The following is a 21506-nucleotide window of genomic DNA, read 5'->3' on the forward strand; positions in this document are numbered from 1 at the left end:
TGCCATATGTAAATGCATTGAAATATGTGCAGTATACTGTATATTGCATCCTATTTTCCATTACCTCATATTAGCATTTTCACTGTGTGGAGTGACTGATCCATCTCTGATTTATAGACTGAGATGACAAAGACATGTAGGATAATGACTCTTTTTTCAGCTCCACTCCATACTCATCATCTTCTGGCTCAGGGTCACAGGGGACAAAGACCTGTTGGGGGGTGGGGGAGGACTATAAAGCAGCATGTGCTGAACCAAAGGCGGGGACGCAGACAGGTCGCCAGTGCCTCGTGGGGGAACACGCCACTCATTACTAGAAAAAGTAATCCCGTTACTGACACCAGCCAACAGGACTCGCTGTTAAACGCCAGCGCCGTCGCTATTGGACGCACTGAGGGTTGGACTCTCGCGCTCCACTCTTTGCTACTCCAACGTGTGGCCAGTCGCTCCTCGTTGCGCGCTGGCTATGGATCAGGACGCAGCGCGCCTCCCTGCCGTCTCCGACAGGCTGCACACCGCGGCGCGTGAATAATACTAATTAAAAAAAAAAAAAAAAGGTGTCCAAATGAACCGCCACCCTCCCGGCTCCTCCGGCGTGCAATGGCTTAACAGGAGAGACATGAGTGTCCGGACGGAGGACAGCATCACCTTGTGCCAAAGGGCTCTCCAAATCGTTACGGAACTTTGTCTCACGGGACACGTAGACCGGGAGAAATGTTCGGATATATTCCCCCTGGAGAGCAGCATACCAGGTAAAGGAAACGCAGGTAAATGGAACATTTAGTCATTTCCATTCTTCTCCTAACCCTCTCAATTAATCACCGCCCTCTCTGTTCTAAATCAAATCTAAATCAGTAAATCGGCAGCTTTCTCCAGTTTAAACGGATTAAAGACGCCGAGTTTGATTCATTTTAACATGTGAAACTGTTCTGAGTGTTCATCTACTTGTTACGCATCTCGCTGCTCCCCAGTCTCCACCGATCAAATAGCAACAGGTGGAAAATAAACGGAGTGGAGCTTCTGGAAAGGATCATCCTCTCATTCTCTGGTGTTTTCGTTCTTTTTTTCCACTTTGTAATCTGGGAAATTTACTCAGTATCACTTCAATTTAACTGTAAACTTCTAAATATCAGCAAGATCAGAGTTTAGAATAATGTTTCTCCTCTCAATGTGATTTTCTTGATGCTGCGGCTCCTTTTAAATGACTTTACATTGCCCTGCTATGTCAAACAGGTGCATATGCTGCCCCCTCTTTCTTACAGCTTGCTTTCTCTCCCTTTTTTCTCCTTCTCCCTTGCATGTTTGTGTGTCATATTTTTGTCCTTCGCCTGCCTTCCCTATCCTCTCTGTGTGTGTCACCTTTGCCTTCCTCTATGGGTTACATGTAGACATCTCTATTAGTCTCCTTGCTGTGGTCGTGGGTTTCTGTGGCCTCGCCCTGTTGGTAGTATCTCTCTTTGTTTTTTGGAAGCTGTGTTGGCCCATTTGGAGGAGCAAGGCTCTGTCAGCGCATGCTGAAAATGGCCTCCACGTGGGCTTCCCCGAGGCGCCTCCACCCAGCTCCCCGCCGGTCACCGAGTGTAAAGTGGCGGAGGTGGAAAAGAAGTACCCGCCGGAAGTGAAGGTGAACGGACGGAGCACGGTTAAGCTCCTGGAGGCGGCCATGAAGATCAGCCAGACGTCTCCAGACATCCCAGCTGAGGTGCAAACTGCCCTGAGGGAGAAGCTCAGCCAGCAGGCTAAGATCCAGAGGCAGACCACCGAGCCGACGTCCTCCTCCAGGTACCCTCACACGACCCCTCCCGATCTGCCCCTGCACCGAGGACATGATAATGATAGGAAGCTATTTATACGCAGCATGTGAATCTGGTGCTAACAATTAAAGCACAATGGTAGCACATTCAGGCGCACTTTGGTTTGTTTTCCTCGCCACCGCTGCCGTAAGAAACACACAAAACTGAGAGCAAAGACCGTCCTGACAGTTTGTGACAGTGCTGCCACTGTCCTCGAGGTGGTTTGGCACGTGTCACGAAGATCATCAGCGGCTGTGCTGGTGACCTTGAAACGAACTATATGCGTAGCACGTCGTCTCCTCGCTGCAGTTTGAACCCTATAATCACGTGAGTCAAGCTGCTATGGCAACGGTAGGAAGCATCCCCAATAATTAAACCACCATCAGCTCTGGCTCGTCTTTGTTTTTCGGGCGCCGTGTTTAAAGTAGTGTGTCCACAATTAGCATTGCTGTGGGGTGGATCTGTCATGGTGGAAGGTTGGTTTCTTGTGAGACGCACCAGGCAGCTGTGCTCGGTATCTGAGAGGAAGCAGTTATTGACACTTGCTTTGGTTTGTCCTTGGGCTTGTTAATTAAAGTACACCGCTACCGCAGTCTTCATGAACTATACACCCACAGGTGGTGCAGAAAGGCGAGGTTAAAGATTACAATGCCTACTTCCACGTCCCTCTCCTTTGAGAGTGATTCATGTGACAAAGTGGCTGCGATTTTAATGTTTTGTTGCTTAGCTTAAGATGTACAACACCAAAGAGAAGAAGCCAGATGTGCTCCTGACTTTGTTTTTATTAGCAAGTAATGACTCGTTGGAAAAAATGATGATTGAACATTATTTTCAGAGATAATTTGAGGACAAGATTAAGTCCAAACATGTTTTTTTTTTTCATATTCATAAATCAATGACACATGTATATGTCATTGCATATGTTAGTGACTTTCTAAGCTTTAGTAGAAGCCAGACGACGATGTGATTGACTCCACGTGGGTTGGAACAGGATTAAAGGTTGTCAACATAACCACAAACAATGAGAAGTAGAGCACATTGTTAATCTATGTTAAGTCAGTCAGAGTTCACTGTGTTTTGTTTCCTTCTTCTCTTCAGATTCGTGCCGTCGCTTAGACGACGCGCTGCCTTCTATGTTGTTTACGGTGCTTGAGCGTAGTATTTAATCTTCCGCTGTGCTTCCTGTGCCGCGGCTGTCAGATCGCCGTGATTGTCTTACTGTCATAAAGGAGGAGGGTCAGTTGCTAGGTGACAAGATTGGCGAGTCAAACACAGCCGTGTTTTTTTTTTTTTTTTTTTTTTTTTTGTCGAAAGATGTCAACTCCATTCAAATTTGCAGCATTCAGGTGATGAAGATGGTGTTTTCATTTCCCAAACCTCAAGACTGTGGTGGCAAAAAGTCAGTCCACTGTGATTTAATGTTGCCTGGTACAGCTCTTTCTAAAGAACCAAGGTTATGATGGCTTAATTTTAAATAAAGAGACTTTTAAGGCTCAGAAGGACAATTTTTGACTTGGATAGGTCTTATTTGTAGTTACCATGCATAAATCACGTTCATATCTATGCCACTGGTTAGGAGTTTTGTCCATACAGGGAACTACAGCCATATTAGGCCTCAGTTAATTTGGCGTAAGTGTGAGTATCAGTTGGTTTTTCACTGAATATTTATAGACTTATGGACTACACTAGATTTTTTGATTTGTCTGAAGCCTGTAGATACATATCAAAACATTCGCAGCCATTATAGCAAAGCCACTCAAGAACCGAGACATTTACCAGATGCCCTCTACCCTTTTCAACAGGCACAATTCATTCCGGCGCCACCTGCCTCGTCAGATGAATGTCACCAGTTTTGACTTCAGCATGGACACAGTGCCTCTCCGCCAGTCTTCTACAGTAAGCATTGGAAGGATAAAGCCGGAGCTCTACAAGCAGAAGTCTGTGGACTCGGAGGACGAGTCCAAAGAGCCCGTGGAGACGTGCGGAAAGCTCAGCTTCTCGCTTCGCTACGACTACGAGGAGCAGGCCTTGGTGGTGAGGATCCTCAAAGCCTTGGACCTGCCCGCCAAAGACTTCACGGGCACCTCCGACCCGTATGTGAAGATCTACCTGCTACCCGAGAGGAAGAAGAAGTACCAGACGCGAGTCCACCGCAAGAATCTGAACCCCATGTTTGATGAGACCTTCTGTTTTCCCGTGGTGTACGATGAGCTTTGCAACCGCAAGCTGCACTTCAGCGTGTACGACTTCGACCGGTTCACCAGCCACGATATGATTGGCGAGGTGGTGGTGGACAACCTCTTTGAACTCTCTGATCTTTCCAGGGAGGCAGTGGTGTGGAAGGACATTCACGCAGCAACTACGGTGAGTTGTCCTTCCCACTAATGTACAACCAGATCCTCACATATGTGGATAGTGTTGTTCTACAAGGCAGTGATGACGGGAATTCACAATGTTTACAGAAACGAAGAAATATTGTTCTGATTCACTTCTAAGAGCCTGAATGTTTCTGCACTGTTTCACAAAAGTGGCAGGTGGAACACACTGCATAATTCAAATGCTTTGGGAAACGCATTACACCGGCCAAACACCCACACGCATTTTCCAGAAACTGCTGGGTATTCTGCAGACATAAATATAGCAGCAGAGATCCAAAATATCCACCGTCAGATATATGCAACGACTAAAACTCTTAATGTAGGTAAACAAACATACTGCAGACTCTGGGTCCTCATTTGAGACGGGGTAATTTAGCCCCGATTTACTCCCACGTTAACACATGCCACAGTTTGCTCAAGAGCTTTATTAATGAACGCTTTCATTGTGATAAACACTGAGCCATTGTTTTTCCAGGTTCACTTCATCCTCTGTAGATTAAATTAGCAGCAGCAGAAGAGCAATACATATAGTTTTGCATACTGGCTGACTTTATTTGCCTTTGTTTGGGGTGGGTACGTTTTATGTTGCTGTTTCTCGAATCAGTGTCTTCATCCTTAGGCACCTGTCCCAACTTTTGAGACTACCTTTAGGGACCACATGGGCAAGGCCAGTCACAGTGTGGTGTACCTTCATTACTCACCAAGGAGTCTAATGTCTAATGTCCAACCCAAAATTTGGTGCGGGGTCAATACATGATGAACAAATTGAGCTGTTGCAACTCATGAAAGACGGAAATGAAGATGGTTAGGGGGGTAAGGGGTAATGTGAGGTAACACGCCGAAAATGCAAAATGCGTAGCGATATCATGACCTTTCTTGGTGCGTCACTCATACACCATTAGATAAGACCACGCTGCTAGTATTTGAGACTCATCCAACAGCAAGTGATCCCAGAGCTGAACTGATTCATAGTTATTTATATCCTGCTTTTTGGTGTGAATTGGTGTTTCAAAGCATTTCTGACAGCGGTGGAGCATTTGCTAATTCTGCAAACTGCCTCTCTGTTGTGACATAATTTTACTGCAGAGCATATAATTATAGTTGAACTTAAAATTAAAATGGAAAATACTTCCACTCAAATCCGCAGTTGTACCACTACAAACGTCTGATGCTACATGTGCCATAAAAGCTCTCTGTCACGCACATACTTCACAATGATGCAGCCAACACATTAATCTCAATATAAATCCATAAAGTAACTGAAACCTGCATCTACACCAAGTAGAACCGAAGTGATAAGCCATACTCCCCAAGGTTTACATTGTTCAGCATCTTTAATTAGCATTTTAGCATTTTAGCATGCTAACATATGCTAATCATGACTAAATATAAGTACGGCTGAGGGTAATTTAGCTAAAAATGAAACTTTGACAAAATGTTGATCCGATGACGCTGTTAAATGAAATGTCAATATCTGTCCATGTATTGCACTAAGGTGGCACTTCAGAAAAAAATGTAGTGTTGGAGGACTGAGTATGATTCAGTCTCTGTGACCATGGCCATGTCAGCACAAATAGTTATAAAACATAATAAAAACTTACTGAGATATTTCTGTTTGGAGCAGAGCTGTGGACTTAATGCCATCCTGAGAGACTAGTGCTAGCATGGTTTAGGTTAAGTTAATTAAATGAGCTGATTAAAGGCTCAACCTGAAACATAGTGAGCTGTTCAATGCTCAGCTTTGACGTTTCTGATTCCACACTACAGCCAAAGCTGTTAAAATGGTCTAAATGCATTCTGTTGTCTTTCTTTTCGTGTACTCCAGGAGAGTATTGACCTGGGGGAGATCATGTACTCGTTGTGCTACCTCCCCACAGCGGGGAGAATGACCCTGACGGTCATCAAATGCAGAAACCTCAAAGCCATGGACATCACAGGCTCTTCAGGTAACCCGACAGTAAATAAGGCTCACATCAAAAGCCATAAATTACACTTAGGTGAAACGAGGCGGCAGGTGGCCACTTAGAATTGGAAGAGCCGGAGGGGAGGCCGCTGATGATCTTTTGACTGTGAAAATAGTTTGCATTGCATTTAGCTGTCGTTTAAACAGTTGTAGAAATTAAGAAATAAGTAACAGTGAAGTTGCGTCTCCCAGATCCGTACGTCAAGGTTTACCTGATATGTGACGGACGGAGGTTAAAGAAGAGAAAAACAACAACCAAGAAAAGCACACTTAATCCAGTCTACAACGAGGCCATCATCTTCGACATCCCCCCGGAGAATGTGGAACAAGTCAGCCTATCCATCATGGTGATGGATTATGATCGGTTAGTTAAACACTCTCTATATGCTACATGATACACGTTAAAACTGTTAAAATGGTGCAGATTTGGGTCGTCTAGAAGCCTCTCTGTACGTGTTAACGTGTGTTTTTTGTTTATTACTTTCAGGGTTGGACACAATGAGGTGATCGGTGTGTGCCACGCCGGCCCAGACGCCGTGGGCCTTGGACGAGATCACTGGAACGAAATGTTGGCGTACCCACGGAAGCCAATCACGCACTGGCACGCTCTGGGAGAGGTACTGACACGTTTCTCTTCTTTTATTCTCGAAATCTCTGATGTTCACATTTACAGAGCTTTCGCAAAAGCTTCTGAATGTGACATTGACCATACACACACACTCTTGCTCTGCTGCTGAGAGGCAACGGCGCATCGGATTGACGCATTTGAATCTGAGTGCATGAATCATCGGCAAAATAGAAAGTATATATATTTTTATCCAGTTTGTGATTTAGTTTTTAAGATTATTTCCGAGGTTTGAGGGATTCTGGTGGCAGCTGCAACATATGCTGCCTTCAAATGGAACTTGTGAGCTCATAACATCGAACATTTTGAACACGACTCTTATCGAAAACCTCAACTTACAAGTTTGTGATTACCACAAGAGGAAGGACATTTGTAGTTACCATTTGAAGGCAGCAATAATCAGCCGCTGATATCTTAAATTGCATCTGGAGTAGTGCAATCATAAACCTTTACTCTTCCTCTAGCAGCAATAAGTTGTTAATACGTGTGCTACTCCCTACGCTACTCCCTTGAAAGAACGACATATTTATGCACATATTTCCAAAGAACTTTTTTCTAATCTAACATTTTGGAACATTTATTAGCCGTCTGGTCGAAGGTCAGGTGAGCAGATCAGTTCAATCTCCGCGCATCAGTACAGAGCTAGCAAATGTGTTTTGCAGGAGAAACAGCTGGCCTAGCTTTGTCAAAGGCGGCCTTCAACACTGTCGCTCTCACGTTTAAACACAAAGGGCTTTAATGAGCGGTTAGGTGGGCGCACATTGGGGACTTTTCCGGCAGTCAGTCCTGTAAGAGTACTTACCTGCTCTGCAAACTTTTTTCAGCGGACTCTTGAACGCACTGGTGGCTAATTTAAGAGCTAACAAATACCTGGAAGGCCTTTCATTTTCTCTTCTTTTGACAGAGGCCAACTGTTTCGCCACGGTTTATGTAATTTCACATTTCACATGTTATCAATTTTCTTCCTCTTTTGCCACACCCACTCCCCACCTGACGAATAGGAAAATACAGGTGATTACCCATTTTCAGTGGTAAAACTACTTTTGATTAAAGAAAAAAAAAAAACTGTGATCATGGGCAAAAACAAATAAATAGATATTCTGAGGGGCTCATTTTTAGTTTGCAATAGTCCTGGTTTAAAATGACTATAATGGATTTGGTGTTTGGGGGATGTTTTGTGCGGTGGGAAGATAACAGGTACACATTCTGCTGATTAACAAAGGAACAGGAGAAGGATGCTTTAAGGGACTTGTATAAAGTGTACACAGTTGCTAGTGAGCCTAAAGAATACTGTGTGAAGAGAAAATGTAAGTATTCAGAAACACAAATGAAAGGAAAAGTGGATCATTCCCAATTCTTTGTCAATTCTGACGTTGTTGTGACTGTTCAAGGGTTTGCACCTCTTGTGCTATCTTACCTAGCTTTGCTAAATTTGCCTATGATCACAGTGTGTCCTCCGGACTAGAGAATTGCCTGCTTAGTTATCAAGAAAGAGATGCCGTGCCTCTGTAAAGTTTCGTGTTTTCTGATATCTTACCTTGCAGTGGCCTGGCAGAGCAGCAAGCTTTGAGAGTCAAGGTTCGTGTCCTTCGCCCAAACCTCCACAAACACCGTAATGCTCGCAGGTAGAGTCATGACATCGCCTCTGTAAGAAAGCAGATGTTTGTTTTACGAGTTGCACTCTCTCTCAAGAGCATGTTGTTTGAAAACTGAATTCATCCCAAAATGTTTCTTACGTGGTTCGATTGCAATTTTTATTCATAAATGTGAATGCAAATCTCTTGAAGTGCTCTACAGAGCTGGCTATGCACAGCACTCACGGTCATTCATTTGAAGAGTTTGCTTTTCATATGTCTGCTCCAAAAATTCTCGCAAGGTTTTTATTTTCCAGACATTCACAAAGACCACATGAATGGTAGCCCTCGCTGCAAGACGTCCTTGCAACTCTGTCAACATTTTTGAGCAACCTTTTTCTGAACCCTGGAGCGCTTTAGTGTGTTTCCGTTTACTCCGAAATGGCACAAAGTTAAAAGGGCTACACTGCTCAGTGCCATGAAAACATTTACTTGATAAAAATAAAGTAGCCAGTAGACCAGGTGAGTTAGGTTCTGATAGAGGGATGAAAGGAACTGAGCGTCTGCAAGGGCTGGGTAAATCTCTCAGAAAATCCATCAGTCACAGATGTTTGAAACAGGCCATCAGACTTGAGAAAAAGTAGCAGGTGCATGTAGCAAACTTATGTGTACAGAGAGATAGACTTTAAAAAATGTGTTTCTAAAACCTTGGATGAACCTTACAAAGTAAAAAATCCAAAGGTATATTTATTTTTACACAATTTCATCTTACAATTTCTAAATTAATTATAAAATAGAACTCTATTACTAATCCTATGACTCTGAATGTCCAACAAGTTATGCTAATGAGTACAAGTATGTAGGTCATAGGATGATCTTTATTACAGGATGTCAACGCATAAATTAACACCACCTAATGAGCTGCACTTTTGGAGATATAGGTTACGACCACAGACTGTAAGAAAAGTGGACGCCATGACAGCTCCTCAAAACTGAAACCAAAGCAAGTGGAGCTCCCCCTGGTGGCTGGCGGCAGCATAGGTCATAAGCTCCACCCCCTCCATGTTAGCGGATGGGACTTGGGACGAACTAAAACACAGGTACATGAAAAAAAATAAAATCATGTAATTTTAGGTAGTTAAGTGGAGACGCGTCGTCCATTGTTTCTACAGTTTATGGTTACGACTAGCGCATCCATTGTGCTCCATTGATAAGACTCAATTTCTACAATTATTGAACATTTTCAGCTTTTATTTACAGTAATAAAAACAATGCTGCATCACTTTTAAACCACAAGCACTTCTTGGCCGCCTTAACAAATGTGCCACAATCTTTACGTCAATCACCTTTGCATGTTGACTAGGTTGAAAAGGCTCAATGTCTAGAGTAATCTCAGTTCAGAGTCGTCATGAAATTACTCGCAAAGTGTTTTATTTTATTTTTTGCATATTTATGTGTTTCCCGTAAGAAGACACCCAAAAAGCCAGCCTGCTCTGATTGGTCAGCTCCGATGGGCACCACCCATATATGTTAGAGCTGAGAGAAGGTGAAGAAGAGACACAGAGAGAGGGCGGATGCCTACTAGTACCCGCCCCCTAGTGCAGGATGAGTCATCAAGATTTTTAAATCATTTACGAGGTAATTACAAACTATAAAATACAATTAAAAACACCAAGAAAATGACTTTTTTTCTCAATATAGTGACATTTAGGCATATAAAAACATTGTTTTCATGGGGACTTTAAGGAAAAAAATAAATCAATCATTACATAATTTGTCCATATAGTTATAAATTAAACATTTGCAGATGTTATGTTTATTTTTCCATTAAGCCATGTGAAATTAAGTTCCATGCATCCAACACAGAAGATTGACTCAGCCGCTCTTATATGTGAGTAATAAGAAACTAATAAGAAATCAACATAGCAAATAGAAAAAAAAGGCTATGTACTGTTATCTTACTTGCACATGCATTAAATGATGCGTTTCCCCCCCTTTGCTTTGCCCTATTATATTAAAAAAGAAATATTTTTACTTGTAGCATGCCTGTCTCCACTTTGAAAAACACTTACTGAGGGGAAAATGTGAGTAATGAGTTTGTTAGAGTATTTCAGATTTTGAGCTTTGTGTTTACATTTGTATATATACCTGTCAATGGCACTGTTTGTACATATTGAAAAGTGAAATTTAAGAATCTGTCGTAACTTATGGACATAGAGACATGACAATGTATTTCTATTGTTTGGTGATACTTTGAACAGCTCAGACTTGTACCCGAGTGAAATTTATACACGTTCTGTATTAGTTGTGATCAATTAGTCAGACTGGAAACCCAGTGAAAGCCAACTACCTTATCAAGTTATTCCATGTTTAGGAGTTTAGAGCTTCGAGCTGTATCTGTTTGCCTATTGGTTGAATCTATATCGAGCAAGAACAACTGCAACTACTGTCATGACGTGTACAGTTTGTGATAACTTTTGTAACAATTTAAAGTAAACATTTGGGATATCATTTATTGTATCTGTTTCATATGTATTTTAACAACATAAATAAAAAAATGAAGAGTCACGGCATGTCTTTCTTTGTCTGGGAAGCATTAAATTAAGAGATTCAGTCTTCGAATGGCTACAGGGATCTAAGGTTGGTGTTGGCAGTGTCTGGCGTCTCTAACCGTAGTTTTGGCAGTCTGTCCTGCACCGTTTCAAATGGTTGGACCTCTTACTGTGGCTTTTCAGACCATTCATCATGTTGAATTATTTAAATATTCCGGAGATGCCAGCTCTGTACAACGGTTTGTGGCCCTTTCTATCCACCTAGCCTCATAGCTAGTACAGGCTACTGCCACCTGCTGGAATGAGGCGTTATTTCCACTCATGCAGGCACAGATCGTTCAGCCAGTTGAAATTTTTCCCAGATGCAGGCGACATGAGGCGACGTCACAGTCGGCCTTTGTTGCCAGTTTTGGTGTGCCCACGTCTTATGGGATTTACAACAGCTGATCATGTTATTGGCAACCTTGACTAGATTAACCAGCCTGTTTTTATTCACCAGGCTGAGGCAACCGAACCATGTAAAATACAGAACGTAGGAACTGATTTGATGAAACAATACCAAAATACAGTCCCAAAAGGATTGTACAGCTTAAAAAGAACCTTCGAAAGAACAAAGAAAAGGCTAGTTTATGGACAAGTTTGGACAACAGTTTGCATCGATTCCTTCGGAGTGAAAAAGAAAGAGACTAGCACTAGAGCTGTGCAAATAAAGCAACATAGATATCGACTATACACTCAAAGGCTACGTTAACAAGGGATTTCTTCAACCCAATTTTGAGATTTCAGCCTAACCATTTGCATGAACGCAAAATAAAATTGCAAATAGTGGTTCTGCTGCTGTGGAGTTGGCAGAAATATAATGGATGTTTTTTTTTATTTTTTTTTGCCTTGACTTTACTGATAACACTGAATTTCTTCAGTAGGAGAGGATGACCTTGATGGACTCATGCTTTCAACGTTTCAAGCTTTGTACGTTTGTACCAACGCTTGTTTGAACATCTTTCTCCTGGAAACTCGTCACCTGATGTTAACTCCATGTTGGACCAACATCAGAAATGATGGATTTATTCCAACCAGAGAGAAACCATCAGATCAAGTATTTATGTGGTTACTAGGCACTAATAATATTTGGTTTACACCACCCCTTTCAATCTGATTGGAAAATCCTTGGTTACACGAGGCATAGCTACTGTGTCACCTTGCTAAACACTTCCAACATGTCTCATACATGTTGTACAGTGCTCACATATATACTGTCAACTCAGACTGTATAATTACTTTGTTTTTTCTTGTGATGCTCTTTTCTTTGCTTGTTGTCTGATGCAGTCTGTCACACATGGTTTCTCAACATGCTGTCAAGACAATAATAAGAACAACTTTTTTTTTTTCTTTTGCGGAGCAGAGAGCTAGCTGCTTTGTCTGCATTTAAAGTGGCAAGATTACTCAGAATAAATTGACTCTTTTAGAGGGCGTGAAATGAAATAGCAGAAAGACAATAGTTCTTGTTAGCCTTTTCCGCAAATGTAGAGCGTTTTCCGTTTTCAAGTCATTACAAATAGTGGCACTCACAGCCAAGACGGTGGTAGCCCTTTTCTTTCTACAAACACTTTGTTTTCTGCCTGAGATTGGTTTGCATCGTGCTGCTTTCTCGAAACCGCTGCTATAATAAATGTTAGATAACCACTTCACTGAGCGAAAAAACAAGGTCTGTGCTTTTAGGACCTTCAAGATCCATAAAAGAGCTCGTCTTTCTCATCCTGCATTCGTTTGATGGTGAAACATGAAGCGATCATTTTGATCTGTCGTGCAGCGTGGCATAACACCGCAACTTCCTTTTGATCCGCGGTATTGCACAGAAACAGACAAAAGAGGGGTGTTGCATTAGTTTCCTTGGCAATGAAAGCAGCCCGCGCTCTGTTTGCTAACCCCATATTTAGAGCGGAGTTGTAGCTTTAGTTAGCGGTGGCTAATAGCTCCATGTGGTGATGCATGTAATTAAAGCTCTGCCACTTCCTGAGTGCTTATTTAACACCACTGCTCCATGAAGACTTAGGAGGAGATTGGGCCGGCCTTGTGGCGAGCGTCAACGGTGCACCTGCTGGATTAGTCGTCATTTGTGGGGAATTATCCCTCGCGGTTTGAAATTTAGAGCTTCCTTCAACTATTTCTAAATAAAAAGTACTCTGTATATTGCATAGAAAGTTCTTAACCAAGACCAAGTCCAGTCTTGCTTCTGTGTATAAAATCCAACTGTGTCTGTCACATTTCACAGCTGAAGACATCACTGTGCACAGACAGGTCTGCTTTTATTCTGCTGCCATTTTCCACGTTGCATTGAATCCCCAGGGTCGAAGGTCAACTCATTAATGGCGAGGTAGCCGGGGCTGCTTCTATTATAAGAACAATTACAGTTAAAGGGGTAAGTGGACAGACAGTTATGTAACGCCACACGCCCATTACAGCCTAACGGCCCGTTTTTTTTTTTTACGGCCTCGGGTGCTTGCTTCAAATAATAAAAATCCTTTCGGCTCTCGGACGTGGCAAGTGCTTGGTTACATAATATAAATTTACGGTGTGAAAGATTCCTGGAAAATTCTGTACAAATACCGTTTTGGATTTGATCAAATCAAAAATGAAAGGCATCACTGTAGAGCAAATTTCCTAATCAGTGCCCCTGTGAGGGATCCTCTGTTGACGTCTTGATGGGTCATCGTTATGGAGGAACACTCCTGGAACATCTGATGGAAATCTGACGTGGCTTCATGGTTGCTTAATGAGTTCTCCATCTGGTAGACTATCACAGACTCGTCCACATTTCAACACTGATCTGATGAAGTGTCAAGCAAATAGAGGGATCAAGGACATGATTAAGGACTTCTGTTTGATCTTATGAGGTGTTTGAGGATGCTTAGACGTGGCTGAGTTTTAATCAAGTAGCTATTTGAAGAATTCAAGATCAGATTTGTCTCTTGCTCAGGCTGTGTACAGTGTTTGTCTTTGCTGCATCTGGTTTAATCTCAGTTCGAGCGTTTAAAATATCAACAGAACAAGACCGAGAACATCCAAAGCCAGGTGCTAAAGCTGGAATCAGCCATAACCATTACCAGGAAAGAGGAGATAAAAGGAAGTGATCTTGCTTTATGAAGCGTTATACACAGAGGGAAACGTATTGATGTAAGAGGCTATAAATAGATGTTTTGGCCCATGCGTAAAAAACAAAGAAATTCCTCTCTTATTACTGGTCCACCCTTCAATTGATTTATTTTGACAGAAACATCCAAGTCATATTAAGAACATAAAAATGTGAATGTTTTAATTGCAGGCGGAGAATATCATTAGCATCAGTTTAGTATGATCTTTACTGGTACTTTGGAGAAGAAGCCAATCAGTTTGTCTAACACGTTGTACACTATATTCGTCCAAAATTGACTCCAAAACTGCATTGATTCTTCTTAATGATGTAGCTTCCACATACAGCTAACGATGCCCATAACCAAAGTTCAACCTTTCTGATCCATCTTTCTGAAACATCTCAGTAATCATAGTCAACGCTTTAGCTTCACGACCCCTCGCGCTCTGTTTGCCTTTGATAATCTGTGCCTCGCATTAAGCTCCGCTTCAAAGCTGGTCTCAGAACGGTAATAAGGACCTTGTGAGCACCGCTGAGATGTGAATCAAGAGGCGTCTTCGCTGCATGTCTAACAGGTGTGAGCAGCAGCACTATCATCAGCGCTGTCACACTGGCGGGAACATGCGGTAATAACGGGTTGGGAGGAGAAGGTTCTGTGCAATCAGGCCACTCCAGCTGCTCTGCTGATTTACATGGCGAGCAGAGGTGGAGGAGTCGGCATGAATCACCAGAGGGAGGACGTGATCTTGAATCTAAACGCAGACGTTTATCCGATTGCCGCTCGTTCCGTCACAGGTAAGGCTCGTCCAACGGTGCAGCGATTCATAACCGGAGACACATCCCACAGCCGACTGAGACAGGTGGGCCAAGGCTAAGATGAATGTGGTGACATGCAACCAACACATTCCTTAACTCAATACCCCAGAATTAAGATTTACACCGATCAGCCACAACATTATGACAGGAGAAATAAATAACAATGACCATCTGGTGAGAATTCAGTGTTCTGCTGGGAAACTTCTGGACCTGGCATTCATTCATGTGGATGTTACTTAGACATGTAGCACCCACCTAGACCAGACCAGGCACCCCCACCCCATAGCAATGACACTCCTTGATGGCGCTTTTGGAACAACTAAAAAAAAAAAAAAAACATGAAGAACAGCACAAGGTGTTGACCTGGCCTCCAAATTCACTATCCCAAACTGATCAAGTATCTGTGGGATGATCCACAGAGGCCCCTCCCCTTAAAGCCCCCCACTAACAATAATCTGTTGCCAGACACCACAGGACACCCTCAGAAGGCCCATGTCCATTCTCTGATGAGTGGCGACTGTTTTGGAGGCACAAGGAAGACCTAGACAATATTAGGTACTTCGAGCACTCATTCTTTGCATTTTTTGCATCATGACCCAATAGAATCTTTTGATTTTGAAACCTGTGCTAATGCAAACCAGCTGCTGTATTGTATTGTATTAGAGCAGTTTTTCCATGAATGAACAGCCAGTTCCTTCACTCCAGTCATGAGTCATAGTTTTGACCCGCGTCCTTACAATGAGTTTGTGGGCACAGCCGTCGGAAAGCCGCTGGGTTTTTATATTTATAGCGTTTCCCCGTGATTTGTGACGACACAAGGGCACACTTGAAATGACTCACTCACAGACCCTGTGTATCATCCAGGAATTCAACATGTCTGCATTTTCAGCAGTTTCTGTGAGTTCTATGAATAAAAAACAAAGGACACAGTCTGAGGACCAGCTTTTGTTAATTCGCATGTATTTTAAAACTCTTCATTGCAACTTTTTGAATGAAAACTGTAAATGAAACAGCTCTGGACATGTGCTTAAACTCACATCATATTACTTTGAAGATCTGATGTGCAACTTTCCCAAAATAAACAAATAAATAAATAAAAATCACATCCATTGCCAAGAGTTCAGGCAATGCCGGTAAAGCTAATCGCCAAATAAATCTCTCATGTTTCTCAGTGTACTGTGGTTTTCTGTGGCGACATTCCTTCGTTGGTGCACTGGTTTACATTAACCGGCAACTTTTTTTTTTTTTTTCCCAGAGCTGAAACAAGGAGAACCCATAGTGACAGAGACAGAAAAGACTAAAGCAGCTAGGAATAAGTTACTGATGTAACCTGTGTTCTATGGACCAACTCCTGGATGAACCTTGGAAAGGTTTCTGATACTCCAGGTAAAAAAGAAACTCTGCATTCAGAGGAAGGACTAGAGTCTAAAGAAGGAACTAATCAATCTTTTAAATGTTGGGAAAGACTGGGGGATTGTAGGTTGTGGGCGTACCATCATACACATAGGTAAACAGTGTTTGTGTAATGACTCTGGCTGCCACAAGAGAGTGACGAGCTTTAATAATTTGGGGATTCAGACCTGATTTGTATAATGCCTGTGGGTATCCATTGATTACAGCATATTCTATAACATTATTGGATCTGCCAGCTGTGGTCAAAGGTCAAAATATGCATTGATGTGGTTCAGCTAGAATAGCGAGATGAACCTTCTGGGTTTTCACATAATTTCCTTGATATAGCTATTTCTGAGCCACAAAGTAATGTTTATTTTTATTGCTTAAAATGGCTGTTCGCCAATTCTTTAAATGGCATGCATCTAAATAAAAGGATTCTACTTTTACCACTGAAGGTGAGGCTGCAGTTGACATTTACATTTACATTTTCAAGGCGAAGGGATGGAACCAATCCAATCCTTTCAAATGAAGTGTAGCAGTTTATAAATATTGCAGGTGTATCCTAGAACATTAACTTACTAAAAAAAAATAAAAATTGCTCCTCAGAGACACATATTTGTGGAAAATGTCATAAAATATAAAAAAAATTGCCATCCTCCACTTAAGAGAGATTGCTCCAGCATAGCAGCAATTAATGTTCCACTGTTATTATTCCCATACTCTATACATTATGTGCTGGCACAGAAACGAAAGCTATGCACTCATGAACTCACTCTCGATCCATGGAGTCTTTATATGGCCGAAGGGATCGGGGCTCGTAAACTTGCAGGATGCCGAGGAGGTACGGAGATTAATGCCCTGTCGGATAGGCTAAATCTCCTTTATACCTCTGGCTGCTACCAACTCCCACCTCAATTTGGAGGCGGTTGGAGATAAGCCCAAATGGTATTGTCCCCAGGGCAGGCTAATTTATCCACAGGCTAAAGGCATCCAGAGACCTGGAGCTGAAGAATTCCTCTGAGCTAGTTTCCACTCCAGCATTCTCTACGTGTTTACAACAGGACAACACAGTAAAGAGTGTTTGCTATAAAGAAACTACAAATGGGAAAGGTTAAGATAACAGCCTCATATATCAAGAGTTGTACTGTTCTTGATTCGTCCTAGTTTGTGGATTCATCAGGGTGCTGTGGTAAACCATTTCTCTGGCTAATTAATAATATCACATGCACTACACCAACCACTTCATTTAACTGAAGTGATTAAGGGGCTCATTTAAAACTAGAAAGTGGTTCAAGAAGTATTTTGAAACCTAATGGATATGTAGCAGTATCACATTATAAAAGTACTCCATTAAAGGTAGAGTACCACTTTTGAAGTTTTACTTTAAAAGACAATTAAATGGAAACATAATAAGCTATTTGATTCAAAAAAAAAAAAAAAAAACTCTAAAACTCCATTTGGTTCTCAACTGGCACCAACTGGTAAAAAGACATACAAATTAGCCACAACATTATGACCAGCGACAGGAGAAGTGAATAACATTGACCATCTTGTGACAATTCAATGTTCTGCTGGGAAACTTTTAGACCTGGCATTCTTTCATGTGGATGTTACTTAGACATGTAGCACCCACCTAGACCAGATCAGGCACCCCCACCCCCCCACAGCAATGACACTCCTTGATAGCAGCAGCCATCCCCAGCATGCAGCCTGACACAGGCACACAAACGAAAACTCTTTAGGAACAACTAAAAACAAAACTAAACATGAAGAACAGCACAAGGTGTTGACCTGGCCACCAAATTCGCTAGATCCCAAACTGATCAAGTATCTGTGGGATGATCCACAGAGGCCCCTCCCCTCAAAGGCCCCACAAACAACATCCTGTCATACAGAAGGCCCATGTCCATTCTAGGATGAGTCCCAACTGCTTTGGAGGCACAAGGGAGACCTACACATTATTAAGAAGGTGGCCATATTGCAATTTCCCCATTGCGGGACTAAAAAAGGTTTTCTTATTCTTATTCTTATAATGTTATGCCTGATGGTTGTAGACACAATGCTACAAAAAAATACATTGGACAAACGTTGAGTATGGACGAAGTTTGTTTTTGATCCTCAGAGCACTTTGGTGATTCTCAGTTTTTTGCATCATGACCCAATAAAATTATATTTCAGTATTTCTGAATAAGATGGCGATGGCCTGGAGCCACCACACTGAGCTTCAAAACTGTTCTTCAAGAATCCTATAGCTGACATCCCAGAGGGTTTCTCTATCTATCCATGTAAAAACATTCTTTGTAACCACAAGTAAAACCTTAGAGAGCCCCTGTTGCTTTATCATAAAATAGATTAAAAGTCTCTTAACATGTGTTTTTAATTTCTCCTTGTGGTTTGGTATAATACCCATTAAAGACAATGGTAAATAATTCATAGGAATGATGAGCCACTACATTAAAGCGGCTGTTGGCTGCCATTATATTGGTCGAGTTGGCTCAAGAAAGCCATTACTTTTATTGTTCTGTTCCCCCATGGCTGCATTTATATTTATGTGAACTATTTTTGTAATGATGTCAGAACTGGTGGAAAATTAATAAATTAAACCACAGATGAAGAATGAACAATCTTGATTATTTCCTCTGCAACAAGAAGAAATAATGGTTGCTTTGTACCAGTCAGTGGTTGCTTTACAAAGTCTCTAATAAAACAACAACAGCGTGCATTTATAATTTATATCTTTCCTCTTTAAGCCTCTTTGGTGCCAACTTCTAAGGAAAATATATGACTTCTTACACCAGCAAATTGCTAAAAATCTGTTTGTCTGTTGTTTCAGGTTTATTGGAGCATTATGTCTCCAACTGATTGATTAAAAGGGATTGATTAGTGAATATGATGGCCAAACTTCTCAACCTAAAACAGGCTAAAATAATTTCAGATTTTATTTTTTTCTCAGTGAAATTTTAATTATAAGTAAATATTTCCTCATTTAATTAATTATTAATGTAGAAAAACAAAATTATTAAAGATTTAAAGCATTATGATTTATTTTTGGATGTAAAAATGCACATATTTCTGACTCTAAAATCAATTGTTATCTTATTATAAACATTAAGAGTCATGTACCACACCCACATGTAGCCATTCAGTGGATTTCTTTTTTATCATTTGCTTCCGTCTTCTGCTTTCCGGGCTGTCATAAAAAATAAATGATTTGTGGATAAATAGGAAAACAGTGTTGGATTCTGCTCAAAGCGTTGCCAGGGGTATCCTGTCAAAACAGAAATAAGATGTCTGCTGACAGGACTCTTAAATCTGCTCCTCGAGCGAGTGTGTTTGCTAAAAATGTCCGTCATCTGTCAGTGATTTCGACGGGGAATCTTATTTTTCTCACATTCGATCATAAAAAAAAACAAATGTTGTGAATCAACTGGAGACTCTGACACTAAAACATTTTTTTTATTTTTTTTTGAGAGGAAACAAATACAATGCAACACAACTGATACACAAATTGAGAACTGCACCTCGTCATTTTAATTAAAGTAGAAATGCAAACTCAACCGAACCAGATAATAAGTTCCCGGGTGAGAGCTGAAAATGTGGCCCGGGAACTGTCAATCATGCGGCAGTTACATTATCCACTATAGTCTCTGCTAGGAACTAATGAGCAAACAGCACCCCCTCCTTATGACCCTGCAACTGCTATTCCTGGTGAACACTCGCACATTTATTGATATGAGTTGACAACTCCATGAGCATCACCGTAAAGTATGTGTGTGTTCTTTAAATTGGATCTATCAAAAATGGGTGGAGCTAAAGAACTTCTTGGGAACACGTTGTTCCCCCGGTGAAACGCTTGTTTGATGCTCCACACGAGTGTACATGTGAGAGGGCATATTGATGCTGCAGGAGGAGGGGGGGGGGGTAGGTTTATGGAGACCTGATCGTATAGACAGCCTCTCCCTGTCTCTATGGCAACCTGTGGGCATACCGCCGGGTCTGCTAGGTTTTAATGGCTTGTCACGGCTGCGAGAGCAAAACAGAGGTAAAGTGTTCGGAGGTGCGGCCCGAGTGACAATCAGGAACAGCAGGGGATGGAAATTTCCCTCCGCACCGTACTCTGACATGTTTCACTGCAGTTACTGTTGGTAAAGAACTGCTGTGAAGGCTGTCAGAGTGAGTGAAGGCGTAAACGGAGAAAAGAAGTTGGTCGGTTCGACTTTTTTTTTGATTAAAGGCAACCACATAAGTGGCGTGGAGAAAAGTGGCTGTATCTTTTAATTATATTCTCAGAAAAAGACACATATCAGCCAGAACACCTGCCTGAGACTGTGTGTGTGTGTCCCTTCTGGCGGCGACCATCAATGCACTGACTCCCTTAGACCCTTTAAAGGTGTGCTGTGGTATCTGGCACCGAGATCCTTTGAGTTGCAAGGTGGAGCCTCCACGGATCGGATTTATTTGCCCGGCACATCGCGCAGATGCTGGATTGGATTGAGATCTAGGTACTTTGAAGATCAAGTGAACACCATGAACTCCTTGTTGTGTTCATCCGACGATTGCTGAATAATTTTTGTGGCATGGTGTGTTTTCCTGCAGCCTTCAGGGAATCTGAAGGGGGGCTACAGCAGGGGTCACTTTAGTTCAGGGAGCCACATACAGACCAATTTGATCATAAGAACTATTAAAATAATAAATAAGAACCTATAAATAACTTCAGTTTTCCCTTTATTTAGTGCAAAGAAGTACATTATGAAAGCGTTTACATTGACGAAACATTTTATGAACAACCTGATGCACAAATTTCGGTGCGCTGCTGCCGTCTGCTGTTTAGTTCTGGGTCTCAGTGTTGTGTTTATGTACTAAAACAACGTGAACCTTAGTGGTTAAATTAGAAATAGGAGCCAATTTTACTGAAAAATTGCAGTTAATGTCTTTTCGCACTTTGCAAATCCATCCAACGGGCCAGATTGGACTCTCTGGTGGGCCAGTTTTGTCCCAAGGGCCGTATGTTTGGCACCAATGCTTCGGTTGGTGCTGCACGTCAAAGTGACATCCCAGTAGAACATTTCACAAAGCATCACACTGCCTCCACCGACTTGCCTTCTTCCCATAATGCATCCTGGTGGCACCAGGTAAGAGACGCATCCATGTGATGCACAAGGAAGCGTCCTCCATCCGACAAGGACACCTTCTTCTATTCCCCTTTGAAGTAGCTTTCATCTGTGGACAGAGGTGAGCACGCTAACCCTGACTGGTCTGCAGCTACATTCCCCTACAAGA

The 21506-nt window shown here is 42.0% G+C and overlaps 1 protein-coding gene across 2 annotated transcripts; it reads left to right on the plus strand.

The window, feature by feature from the left end:
- Positions 1-565: 565 nt before the first annotated feature.
- syt10 (synaptotagmin X) lies at positions 566-8647 on the plus strand (the record flags this gene model as incomplete). 2 transcript variants are annotated; one of them, XM_084573990.1, is made up of 7 exons in its annotated part: positions 566-767; positions 1389-1782; positions 3596-4157; positions 5997-6117; positions 6327-6498; positions 6622-6751; positions 8304-8647. In XM_084573990.1, 7 exons carry the CDS (start codon positions 566-568, stop codon positions 8373-8375), a joined length of 1653 nt encoding a protein of 550 aa, XP_084430116.1. In that variant the 3' UTR covers positions 8376-8647. The 2 variants fall into 2 exon arrangements, with proteins under 2 accessions (XP_084430116.1, XP_084430117.1); XM_084573991.1 differs by having other exon boundaries at positions 566-752.
- Positions 8648-21506: the final 12859 nt, after the last annotated feature.

This window comes from Chelon labrosus (genome assembly GCF_963514085.1).
Source record: "Chelon labrosus genome assembly, chromosome: 23".
Classification (NCBI taxonomy): domain Eukaryota; kingdom Metazoa; phylum Chordata; class Actinopteri; order Mugiliformes; family Mugilidae; genus Chelon; species Chelon labrosus.